The 12694-nt window shown below is 41.4% G+C and overlaps 1 protein-coding gene across 2 annotated transcripts; it reads right to left on the reverse strand.

Moving 5' to 3' along the window:
• Nucleotides 1-2126: 2126 nt before the first annotated feature.
• Nucleotides 2127-12262, reverse strand: RAB11B (RAB11B, member RAS oncogene family). Of its 2 annotated transcripts, none has more exons than XM_009574402.1 (4): nucleotides 12051-12262; nucleotides 9887-10080; nucleotides 8235-8315; nucleotides 2127-3921 (listed from the first exon to the last, which is right to left on the reverse strand). In XM_009574402.1, exons 1-4 carry the CDS (start codon nucleotides 12260-12262, stop codon nucleotides 3776-3778), a joined length of 633 nt encoding a protein of 210 aa, XP_009572697.1. In that variant the 3' UTR covers nucleotides 2127-3775. The 2 variants fall into 2 exon arrangements, with proteins under 2 accessions (XP_009572697.1, XP_009572698.1); XM_009574403.1 differs by having other exon boundaries at nucleotides 3826-3898.
• Between the last annotated feature and the right edge of the window lie 432 nt (nucleotides 12263-12694).

Here is a 12694-nt window from a genome sequence, read left to right on the forward strand (position 1 = left end):
GATGGTCTCCACAGCACACAAAAATCTTTTTAACAAAGTAGTGAGCAGTCACTCATCAACTGGATTTTTACATTTGTACAAGTACAGAGCTTTAAAACCTTCCTATGAACCAAACTTTCTTGTCCTGTGCAGGCTACAGACAAACTCTCAGTGGATATCCCATAACTCACCTAGTCTGTAGGCATCTGACTCAATAGGAAGAAAAGAAGTTAGATTGAGGCGGTCTACCCAATGAATTTATTTTACCAATCACCTGTCTGTGTGCTCACCACCAAACCACTTTTATGTGTGAATTTTGGCCTTTACTCTGCCCATAATTAATAGGGTAGTTAGCAGAAAAGACTCCTGTCTAATTCTGCATTGGAGGACCTGTTCTAAATATCAGCAGGAGCCTTCAACTGAGGTTTATATTACTGACACTGGGTGGTAAGCACCCAGTGCTTTTTAGTGTTATTTTTCAATAGTTAAATGAAAGTCATCCTCAACATCCAAGTAAAGCAAATATAGCACATGTTGTTCTTTCACAGGCAGCTTTCCTGTCTTCAGGAGTTTTATATAAGCCAAATTCTGCCCTCAAACCTTTTACAGCAGATGGAAGAGAGCTGGAACCTTTTCTATTTTCCTGACAGTAATACTGAGAGACACAGAGCTAGTGAAGTTGCAGTATGAAGCAGTCCAGGTAAGGTTATATTTAACTGTTATTTTCACATCAGGAAAGCATGGTTAAGGAGTCTGGCCTATTGGAGAGCTTCTTTGAATGTCAAATAGCTCTTCAACAGTTCAAGCTTCCTCAGGATTCCTCCAAGTCTTTCCTTCTGCAACTTCAGTAGCCATCACCAGTGGGTTGCGTTGTAGCTATAGTTTCTGAGGAACACACAATGCTTTCAGCAGGGTACTCGAGATCAAAAGCATTTTCCCCTGTCTATGGAAGGGGAAGATGGTTTTACCAAGCAGAACAGGTCCACTGTCCTTTTCTATTGGCACTAATGGCCCTGTGCTTAGTCTATGCAAGAGTGTCTCAAACCCACAGAAGGGCTGCATCTCAAACTGCCTGAAGAGCAGCACAGCAATCTGGGAGTCAATATCTAGTCTAATAAACTGAGTGACCCCAGCAGATAAAACCGCCGCTTAGTTTACAGTGCTCACATAAGCTATGTGTGTGCACATGTGCTTCCCACATCTCAGGTATACCAAACAGTCCTGCAGCAAAAGGCAGTAGGCCTTTCCACATCACACAACAGGCCTCAAAAACAACCCAACATCCTTGGAGTGAACAGTATGGGTCCAAGATCCACCTGCTCCAAGGGGGCTTTGATCATCCCACAATAAAGTTGTATAAGGTCTCTTCAATATGCATATAATTTAAAAGCTCTTAAGCCCTATACACAAACCTTTTCTTAGGCCTCTGAGGCAAAGTTTACAGCCTTCCACAAAATTAAAGACTAAAGAAAATCTCTTAAGAGACAACGAAGTGACTAAAATTGCTGCTCAGCTTCTTATACCAGGCCAGATTGATTCTAGAAGCTTCATGTTAAGAACAGGATTTGCAGAGTAAACACGTTAATACATCACCCTGAACTAATAAGTCTCCTTAACAGCATGATTCTTCCTCATGCTATTCAACTCATTTCTTTATAAAAAGTTTTGTTCAAAATTAAGAAGCCCAGCTCCACTAGTGTCCACCTGTTCTTGAATGAAATATTTTCAGTATCTCAGAATTTTTCATTCTCTCTGATGGTGTGCTCATCTGACAGCCTTCTAAATACTGACTGCACATCACATTCTGGTCCAGGATCACCAAAAAGGAGTCTTCTCCAGTTCCCACTGGCTGCACCTTCTCTCAGCAGGATGCTATTAAATACCAAGTGTTGAAAGTGCTTCCCGAACTGGGACACCCTTAGGACAGAGCATTGTGATGCCTAAAGAGAAATTCATATCCTCATTCAATGGAATTAGGCTGCAAGTATGCACCCCTTCACCTTGAATGTATCCTCTAAACAAAGTTGAAAAGTGGAAGTGCTAGGCACCACGTGCACCCTTTGCTGTGAACTATAGCCCTCTAGGTCCATACAGTACAAAATTAAAGGCATTGGTCTGGAAATCTTATAAAAGAGAAGCCATCAGAGTTAACCGCCCTTAATTTTATTACATAACCAGACAGAACAGTTGAGACTGGAATGTCAGATTTCCCCTTCAAGCACAATTCAGTTTCGTATTTGCTTTGTATCAGAAAAGAAAAATCAACTCACTAATATGCAGGTAGGATTCATCAAGTGAGGTACAGTCTCAGAATACAGAGCAAAAATTCACTGCAAATTGCTTCACTAGCCTTCAGAAAGCAGCAGATGGTCTCCAACTCTTCCTTTAGATAGTTTCACCCACTATTTGCCTCATCATAACATTCAGTGGAGGAGATGCAAGTGTGTAACAGCTAGTGAATGACAAAAAGCCATCATAGAAGATTTTCACAAGCTAACAAGAGACTGACTACACAAAGTTGTGATAACATTCTTCCCATTCAGCAAAACAAAGTAGTATAGTAGTTAGCCCTACTGATGACAAATCTTGTTACATCAGGTGAAGTACAATCATTTGAGAATTACAGTCTGCAATTCAGTAAAACAGAGTAAGAGGAAAACAACAGGTTAGTAGTTATTATGTGAAATCTTAATATTATGCGTTTCAGTAGAGGTCAAGATTATGCACAAGGTCAACAGTGAAAGATCATGAAGAGAAAGTTCAAGATGCTATGGTTCTGCAGAAGTTTTACAAAATGTATAAAGTATTGTGTTTCTCTACAACAACCAAAACCCTTACCAGTGCAGGTATATACATGACATGAAAATATTGCTTCACTCGCTCAAACCAGGGGTAGGAGAGATCTAGAGAAAAAGCAGCATGCAAAAAAAATCCTGGTACTAGAGAAGATCTGCTTTCAGACACTGATCTACAGTACAAAATAAGCCTACTTGTATAGGTTGCAAAAGGTTTCTGAAATCAATAAGCTGGCACTTACTGTAAAATAATGTTAACTGATTAACATAAGCCATGAATAAATATTAAACCACTTCATAAAGCCTGCACAAGCAGCACAGGCATTTATGGTGGCAGAGAAAGCAATGCAGACATACTTCATTGTTCCCAAAGAAGAATAGAGAAAGATTTCCCAAGCAGGAAACAGTAAACTACACAGCCAGACTAACTGTATTAAGGGTAATTACATAATAAGTAATGTTATTTTCAACAGCTTTCTTATGTGTGTGCAGCCACTAAAAACCTCACTGTGAGACTTTATCAGGACAGAAAACAGAGCATTTGGTAGGATAGCTATCTTCTTTTAATTTCTCCCCCATGTTTACAGAAACACAAGAAAAAAATATCTGACTATGGGAGGAAAAAACCTTGTCACCTAAATGTAGTTATTTCTTCAACTGTTATAGTCAAGTCCCTATGGTTTCTCTCCCAGAAAAAAAAAAAAACAAAACCATCTGAGGACAGTGTTTCATGGATAATATCCAGCAGCAGATGTTCCAACACAAACATGTCTATCAGATCAGTGCCTACATTTCAAGCCCAAAAGTAACAACATTGAAGGAGATTTCAGAGGCAGGGGAATGTTAGCCCTACAATTAAAGCTCTAAGATGAAAGGGGGGACTTGGGAATGGGGTAAAGGAGGGAAGAGGGAGTCACTGAATCACAGGAGATAAGAAGTGCACACAAGTTTCTAAATGAAGCACAGACGAAGTGAAGGGCACTAGAGTCATCTACAGGAGGTCACAGGTTCTGACAGCACTGGAGTTTGTTGGATTTCTGTCCATCGGTGGTTGGTGGGACACTGATGTCTACTACATTGTTGCCGGGAGACTCATCGTGTGCAGACCGATCTGCAATCTGCTTCTGCGAAACAATGCGGTAGATTTCTGAAATGAGAACAGACCTGTTAGAGCCCAGAAAAACATTGCCTCCAACAGAGCACGTGCACATATCAGAGCAAGCTGAGATGCTAGAACCCAAGAATGAGAAGATTTTAACTTGAGAGCTGTGAAAGGGAATCTAGTCTGACCAGCTGTGGCATGTAACATCTGGCTGGCTTTCCAGCTCTGTCTGGAAAAGTTATTAAGACAAGATTCCTTACTGTCTTCCACAACAGTACTTCCTATCACATTCTTTTTCAATGACTCCATGAACATGGGTATTATTAAAAGGCTTTTTAAATGAGAAAGGAGCATTTCTAAAATAGGGAATCATGTTATTTTTGATGGGCAACATAATGTAGAAACATCAATCAACAGGATGCTTGCAAAACGTCATTGCGCAGCAGCAATGACGTTATCTATTTCACACTTTAGCTTCTGGCAAGCCACTACTACCAAATGACAGAAATGCCTACTCCTCTCTGCAACAAATCAGTTTTCCCACCTATGACAGTAAAAAGCCACATGGCTTCATAAAGCCTCATATTGATCCAAAAATGCTTTTCCTGAGAGAATTGATTTATTTAACTCAATTTATGCCTGAAAGCACACAAATCCACAAAGCTGTAACTGCTGAAGAGAGACTGCCAGGTTAAAAGCTTTCAAAAACAAACCGTTTCAACTGCATAGTTGGTAGAAATAATTTAAGTTGAAAGGTTTTTAAATTACTTATTTCACTGACTATAAGCCCTTGTTCCAACTTCCCTCCATTGTGAGACAGGAAAAGGGCAAGTACCTCCCTGGAAGTCCGCAGTAAATATCATGGTCACATTCCTACAGCCACAGCCTCAAAACAGCAACACCCAAAGTCTTTAGTAAGGATTAAAAATCATGGGGGACTATGTGGGTTTTGTTTATGTTTGTTTTTTTTTTTTTTTAAAAGAAGCTGCACATATTTACATTGTTTAAACTAGAAACCTTTAACCCAAGACTGATCTCATTGCCATTGGCTACCTTCAGCTCTTTTTGCTGAAAGGGATGAGGAGAGCTGTACAGAGATTGTCACATCCCTCTTCTTTCATGCTCAGTGGTGTATTTTAATACTAGCTATCCAGAGTCATTGCCAAGCCCTCTTTTCTTTGGGGTAGCATCTGTTTGGGGTTTTTTTGTTGTTGTTGTTTCCCCCTCCAGTCTTTAGTGATCCCTCAAACTGGTGGCCAGTAAGGAGACTCCTGTTCTGCTGCTCCCACCATCTTCCCTCCTCCAAGTCCCCCATGGTTGCTCCCAACTCACTGCTCTACACAGCACATTTTCCCAGGTTTCTTCTCCTCCCTTAGAAGGATGATTCTCCCTCAGGTAATCACTTTAGGAATAGCCTTTTCAGGACTACTCAGTCTTACTAGCCACATCCCCGCTGGACAATCTCAACACTTTTGGGAGCCCAGGATGCTGCTAAGAGATAGTGTTTTGAGTTCAGTTTGCCCAGGACTGACCTCAGCTCGAGTTCTGGCTCCCTAAGTATCTTATCTGTTACAGCAGACCATATTGGGGCTCTCTCCTAGAGCAACCGTAGGCCATCTTCTCTATCCAGGGTCAGTCTCATGACAACACTGCAAGGGAAGACAGGATGGATGGCGACTGCTGAACTATGCTCAGAACACTAAAATCATGGATACCATCTCAAAGTGCAAGGCAAGTTGCCTCAGATCCAGCCAAGTGTCACAGATAAGCAGTGAATCTGCTATAAGGCTGCCCTGCACAAGAGACAGTCCCAGCTCAGGCACCCGGCAGTCTTCTCTACAGCTTTGTCTCAACAGCAATATTCTCCAGTTGCTTCACCAGTAGCTCTAATAACTCAATGCAAATCTTGCTGGGCAGCAATATAACCCATTCCTAGTCTGTCAGGCTTTTTACGTACAGGAGCAGCTTGGCTATCCTTTTTCTCCTGCCTGCCTCTTCTTGGTCATCTTCCTCTAACAGCAACACATTTCTGGTACCAACAGAGTTGGCTAGCACCAGACCTAGTGATCCCAACACTTCTTACTGCTTCCCTGCACACCTCTGTAGAAGAAACCTAAAAGAGCCTGCCTTACAGAATTCACCATATTAAAACTCAGCTTTTTTCCTAGTAATAGGTTCTCATTCATACATAATCAAGAAACAATAATACAAAGCCAATTCTTTGGTCAGCATCCAATAAGCAACATACACCAGACACTTCCTGGTAGAACCAGAACAGGTATCAAGTAGATAATCAAGTAGAACTAGAACAAAGGCTCATTCTCATTTAACTGAAATCAATACCTGGTCACAATAAAGCTCAGAAAATGCTCATCTTGAGAGATTGTGGGACATGTAAATCAGGCACAACTTCATAAAACAGTGTATAGGGGTGAGACTATAGAGACAGTTCATCAGTCTAGAATTCAGCTATGATAAGCAATAGTCAGGAGTTGGATCTTGCTAACTCTTCGTGTTCATGGTATGGATCTTAAAGAGCTTTTCAAGAGACAGAACAAACACACTGAAAAATTATACGGCGTTCTCCCCTCTTGAGGACAAGATTCAGATCTCATGGGGCAGCCAGAGATAGAACCATAATCCAATACCTGTTTGATAGCCCTCTTCCTATTTAGATATGATTTTTAAGGGTTCTTTGCCAATTACCAATTACTTCATTTTAGGAGTGGAAGACTATGCTTTGAAACATCAACTTCCCTGTCGCCTCAAACAATATTTTGAGATATAACTACTGCAGAACATGGAGTGGAAGGCAGAGTCTCTGGAAGCAGAGATGCTCAAATTTATCAGAGTTTGTTAGCGCCAATTCAGCAGTCCTGCAGGCCCATGCTGGTTTCCTTCAGACACCCCTGGATGTGACAGCACGATGCTTCCCAGGACTCTGCTTCCAAGGATTAGCTCAGGCACAGAGCTACCCAAATGCAGAGTCACCTCAGACTGGTGCCAGAATAATACATCCTCTGGAACACAAAGTGCTAAAATGTACAGTGCTGACACACTCATACAAACTAAAGTCTAACTAAAATTAGAGTAAGATTAGGCCAAACCCCAAGTTTGGAAGAAGTTACCCACCCCAACTGAAGTAACAACACAGAGGTAAGCAACGCTTATTTTAAGCATCTCTCTTGCTCTGTGTGCTTCCCACTTCTACTGCCTCTAGGCTACATATCTCCCAGAACATATCCTCACACCACTTCAACCCTGTCCTTCCTTCTTTTCCTACCTCATGACCATACACCTCGCACTTCTTGGCCAACCTCACTTTGACGGAAACCAGCAAGTCTCCCCATGTGCTGCATTTAGCTTAGAACAGAGCTGCACTCTTCCAGAGGCCAAATGAGCACTCAGCTCAAATTTGCAAAACACCAGCTGGAAATCCCTGTGAACCTACTAACAAAAGTGCTTTGGCCATGGCTTAGCACAGTAAGGAGGACTTGCTGGTGTACCAGTAATAAAACTTTACTGGTGAATCCTAGGCCTCATGTGCAGTAGGGTGCTCCCTTACTCCAGGGCCAAGAAAATACATGCAGGCAACAGCTCCATGTTAAGGAATGGAAATTCTAAGCCCCAGTCTGAAAGAGGAAAAAAGCAAGCAGTAGAGTACTACTACCTGGAATACCTCTGATACTACATGCAGTGGACCTACTGCATGAGCCACATAGCATTCCCACACATACAGCAAGTCTGAAGCTGCAACTGGACACTGTGCACTCAGTAGCCACATCTACAGCAGTTATACATGCTGAGGAACATTCTTGGGCAGTGGAAATCATAAGACCTGGCCTCATTTTGGCCTGTGACCACTATCACGTTCTTAGACAATCCCTGGGACTCTTCAGGGGCATTCCCAGAAGGCAGCCTGCATGCAGCTATGCTGTTGGTGCAGTCACCTACAAGCCTTGTCATCAGCTGAGAACAAGAGCCGAGTAGTCTGGACAAAAATATCATGTACCAATCTGCTTTGGTGCAAGAGAACACACTGGAACATTTAACTTCCTAGCATGGCTGTGGCTTCACTGCCTAGATTTTGTGCAGGCACAGAACTACTAGTGCCTTTACAACAGTGCTATTGCAATAGCTTGAATTTATGGAACATCAGGAGACTAGAAACCTCCAGATTCTTGGGCAGAAAGGTATGTGTGGGGTGGGAGGCAGAACACAAAGGTAAGATTAGAAGGCTTGCAAACCAACCATCATTCCCAAGATTCATTTCCAAAACATTCTAGATAATTGCAAAACATGCCCATGAAGAAGATCCACTACCTCAGGAGGTCCTCTGAATCCATAACAAACCATACCTGTAAGGATGTTCTTGAAGGCTTCTTCTACATTTGTTGAATCCAGAGCGGAAGTTTCAATAAAAGATAAGTTATTTTTTTCTGTAATAAATAACAAGTGCTTCAGTTAAAAACTTTAATAGCACTTTATTTCACCTTTACTTTGAGGTTTTCACCTTTATTTTTAGGCCAAATCAGCTGGGGCACAGTCTTTTTTATCTTTTTTCCTGTTACACTAGGAACAACTTGGTGCACCATTGTATTTAGCTGCTAGCATTTCAGCAGCGTCACCTTTGACCACTGCCTTTCCGAAGAGTGAGAACATTTTCCTCACTGCAGCCCTTGTTCAGTCAAGCAATACAATATTCTTCTCATCGGGCTACAGATCACTTGTAGCAGTACCTTGAGCAAGAGCACAGGCAAAAGCATGTGGGCTGCAACAGGAGTCACAATTCTCCTCTGCAACCCCAAAAAGATAAACAGTCCTACACTTTCCTAATCAGACCCCACACCTCCAAATTACAATAAAACCCCTAATAATACAGTCTATTTTTTTCTTTCCTCTTACAATGCAAATTATATATTTTTTTTTATCAAAAAAAAAATTGTGATTAGCACCCAAACACACCTAGAATGGTACTGTACCACCTGCCCAGAAATAGGCAAATTTCAGTCATAGAGCTTAAACGACAACACCTGTACCATCACTGCTATTTAAAACAGCCTTAGTAGGAAGTCAGGGGCAAAAAATAAGATGTTGAACAAAGCGACCAAAGTAATGCACTATCTAGGGTGCCTACTAACTTGTTTTGCTTCTCTTATATAGACTTCACTTCTCACTCATCTGAAAATTTAAAGTGGTTTTACTAACCACAGGGTACTTGCTTACTAGCAAACTTCAGAAAACTTGTTTAAGCAAGCCCTAGTAATATTCCTAGAAGGATTTTAAAGGCTATACATTTAAATTCCACCTCCAAGCTTGATAGCCACACAAAAGTAAGCTGAATGTCCCTAGGCCTATAAGGGCAAAAGAATATTTGACCAGTGCTCTGCAAGATAAGGGAGAGAGAGAAGTAATGCAGTGGCAGCAGCTCACGTAACCCACTTGATTTCTCCCAACAATTGATAATCTCCAAGTCTGATGATCACTGCATTTAAATGAAACTAGATGACACTACTATACGCATCAGTGCTCTGGAGCAAAAACTACCATCTAAGAGAAGGTTCAGTATTCATTTGCAGCTGTCCACATTGATATGTACTCAGTAGAACCAGGCCTCTAGGAAGGAAGGAAAGACATTTTGTGTTGTGATATTTTATATTTACATTGTGACATTTTCTCTTCTAAATGTTGCTTACTGTTTCTAGCCTTGCTAGAGGAAGTGTTTAATCTTCAGCTATCAGGCAGCTCAAGGACAGTGTTTCAAAAACATGTACTACCACTAGATTAAAAAAAAAAACACCAAAAAACCCCAAAACAAAAACCACCAACCACACATGCTATTTAATAAGCCAAGATATTTTCATTTAAAAGAAATAATCTTAAGTGCCTTTTTTAGGGTCAAAAATAAAACTTGAGGTGAAAGTTCAGTCCTGGACAACAATAGGGTGATTACAGCTTGCACCAACATCAAGTTCAGAAAGCACCAACCCAGAACACACTGTCTACAAACCTGCAAAAGCCCGGGCCTCATCAGTGGGCACAGCTCTCAGATGGCGGAGGTCACTCTTGTTACCCACCAGCATGATGACAATATTGTTGTCTGCATGATCTCTAAGCTCCTTTAGCCAGCGCTCCACATTCTCATAGGTGAGATGTTTGGCAATGTCATAGACAAGAAGAGCCCCAACAGCACCGCGGTAATATCTGAAACCATAAGGCACATTCCTTTACAGAGAGCTCTGTCCGAGTTACATCAACAAACCTGGTATCTGGCTCTTCTATACTGCTTACTACTAAAAAGTTAAAAACATTCCCCCTGCTTTGGGAAAAGTAGTGCTGATGCAAATGCTGTTGTTGGGGTTTCTTTAAGTCTAAAACCAAATTCCAAATGCTGGGCTTTTTTAATGGCATTCCTAAAAAATTCCAATGTATGTAACAAAATGCTGAAGAGACTGCGGAAGCCATGACATTTTTAGTCTGCTAAAACTGTGCAAGAAAACTCACAATGCATTTCAGAATCAGTATTGCTAGAAGGTTTTTGTGAAGTTATAACTTGTCTTTCTACTAGGAAAATAGTCCTTAGTAAAATGTCAGTATTTGTTGCTGATCTTTCAGATACCTCCTGTCCCTCTTAAAAATTAAAGAGGGGGACTCTGGGCTATATAGACACAAGCCCGTAATCCAAGAACAGAGCTTACTTCCTCAGTGCAGGTTTGGGCCCATTTAAACTAAAGCCAAAGGCTCAGGACAGCATAAGCCAATCTGTATCAGTAATCCTATAACGTCCATATCTCTCTTCCACACAATCCTACCATTTCTCCTCTGCTCCGCCAGCACCTGTCCAACATGTCGTTGAACCAATTCAGGGCACCAAGTCAGCAGAACACATTCACTTTTTACTGTTGGTTGGTGTTCTGCTGGCTTAGCAAGCTGAATTGGCCTAGCGATGTGTCAAGCAAGAGCTCATGCCAGCACAAAGTAGAGGCAGGATCACAGGACTACAGATGCACTGAATTCTCATCAGCCAAGTCTGCTGTTGAACCAGGTTCAGCCAGCAGTTTTCCTGCTAAGCTTTTACAGCAGTAAAAACAATTTAAGGGTCACAAAAAAATTTCTGAAAAACACGCTAACAACTATGGAAAAGGTGCAGTTTGAAATTGTCACTTACATCTGCTGCTGCATTATTTTGGTTTTGCATTCCTTCCCTATAGATTATTCCCTTTGGGCTCCATGCTCTTCTATTTTTCTCCCACCTATTCTGCATTACCCTATTTCACCTCAGTGCAAAAAGTTCCCCTTACCTTGAGTTTAATACAAATGGCTCTATCTGTGCATGATTCAGAAACAAGTTTGTACCTTTAAAAACTGATATACATATGTAACACTAAAGAATTTCAACTCACTGATCAGAATATGTTCTGGATAACTAGGCCTGCCAATAGGGTTTTCTTTTTTCCCCGCTCTAAAAGATACTTTTGCCTACTACCTGCATAGAAACAAATATACCCAGAGGTTACATCTAAGACACTGTCTGGCTTAACAAGGTGTTGTATGTGAAAGCTTCTCAACATCACTGTTCTAAATAGGGATGCAGAGTCAGCATTATCACAGTTGCTTTCCTACTTACTGGTTATTCAGCATGCACTCTTGGACCCAATTTTCAGGGCTGTGACTAATTCAAAGTCATTGAGATTTCAAGGGAGCTTGTGGCTGCAGACTGTCCTAAAAATACCCTCAATCTCAAGATTGAGGGGGCAATGAAGACCAGAAGCCACTGGCGTTATGGTAAGTTACCAGGTCTAGACAAAACTTGATGCCAAACAGTACCCAGCTTCCATCAGAAATGACACCCATTCCACATGATGAAGATAGCACATCCAGGGCAGGTAAAAAACCCAAATCACAAGACTCAAACAGAATTTCCCACAGTTTTGATTTAATCTGTCTTTTTTTTTCCTATAATAGTATCATTAGAATCTAAAAATTACTTTCATTACATTAATCAAGGAACATAAAAGTATTTGCTATCTTATGAATTGGATCTACACTCAGGTGTGTTGCAATGATTTTTTCATGTGTCCCAAATATGTTTCATTAATTCTCTACCTATAAATTTATCTGTACCATCTCTGCTAGAATTCTACTGTTAGCCTAAGCAAAGACACAGTACTCACGCTGAGGTAATGGCACGGTATCGTTCCTGTCCTGCAGTATCCCAGATCTGTGCTTTTATCGTCTTCCCATCCACCTGGATGCTCCTGGTGGCAAATTCCACCCCAATGGTGCTCTTACTCTCCAGATTGAACTCATTGCGTGTGAAACGTGACAGAAGATTACTCTTCCCAACTCCAGAGTCTCCAATCAACACAACTGAAAGAAAAGACATTATTTTCGAAATTAATTCTTCGTACCAGAATTTACACAGTGCAGTCGTGCTATGTTGCCTTGCAGGCAGGACCCAGAGGAGTTGCACAGCCAGATAATCATAAGAGAAAGTTATGCTGACAACACCTCAGACTTTACTACTCACAGCTTGCTTCCCCAGCCCCAAAACAGCCCCAAGCCTTTTTGTTGCTAGTAGCTGCTCAGTTAGAAATGAGAAATTGTTACAGCGACTGTCAACAGCTAAACATTGCTGTGGAGGCCCCAGGCCACCGCCAGTAATTAGAGGTAACTAGATGTCCCTTGCATACTCGGACCTTTTGCAGAGGAAGGCTGCAACCCACATTTTAAGAAGCACTACAGTCAAGAACATGGCCACAGGCTACTCGTCTGCCTGACAAAAGCCTGTGTACAGTATAAGCCTACTCTATTTTTA

The sequence above is a fragment of the Fulmarus glacialis genome, unplaced genomic scaffold (genome assembly GCF_000690835.1).
Source record: "Fulmarus glacialis isolate BGI_N327 unplaced genomic scaffold, ASM69083v1 scaffold26493, whole genome shotgun sequence".
Classification (NCBI taxonomy): domain Eukaryota; kingdom Metazoa; phylum Chordata; class Aves; order Procellariiformes; family Procellariidae; genus Fulmarus; species Fulmarus glacialis.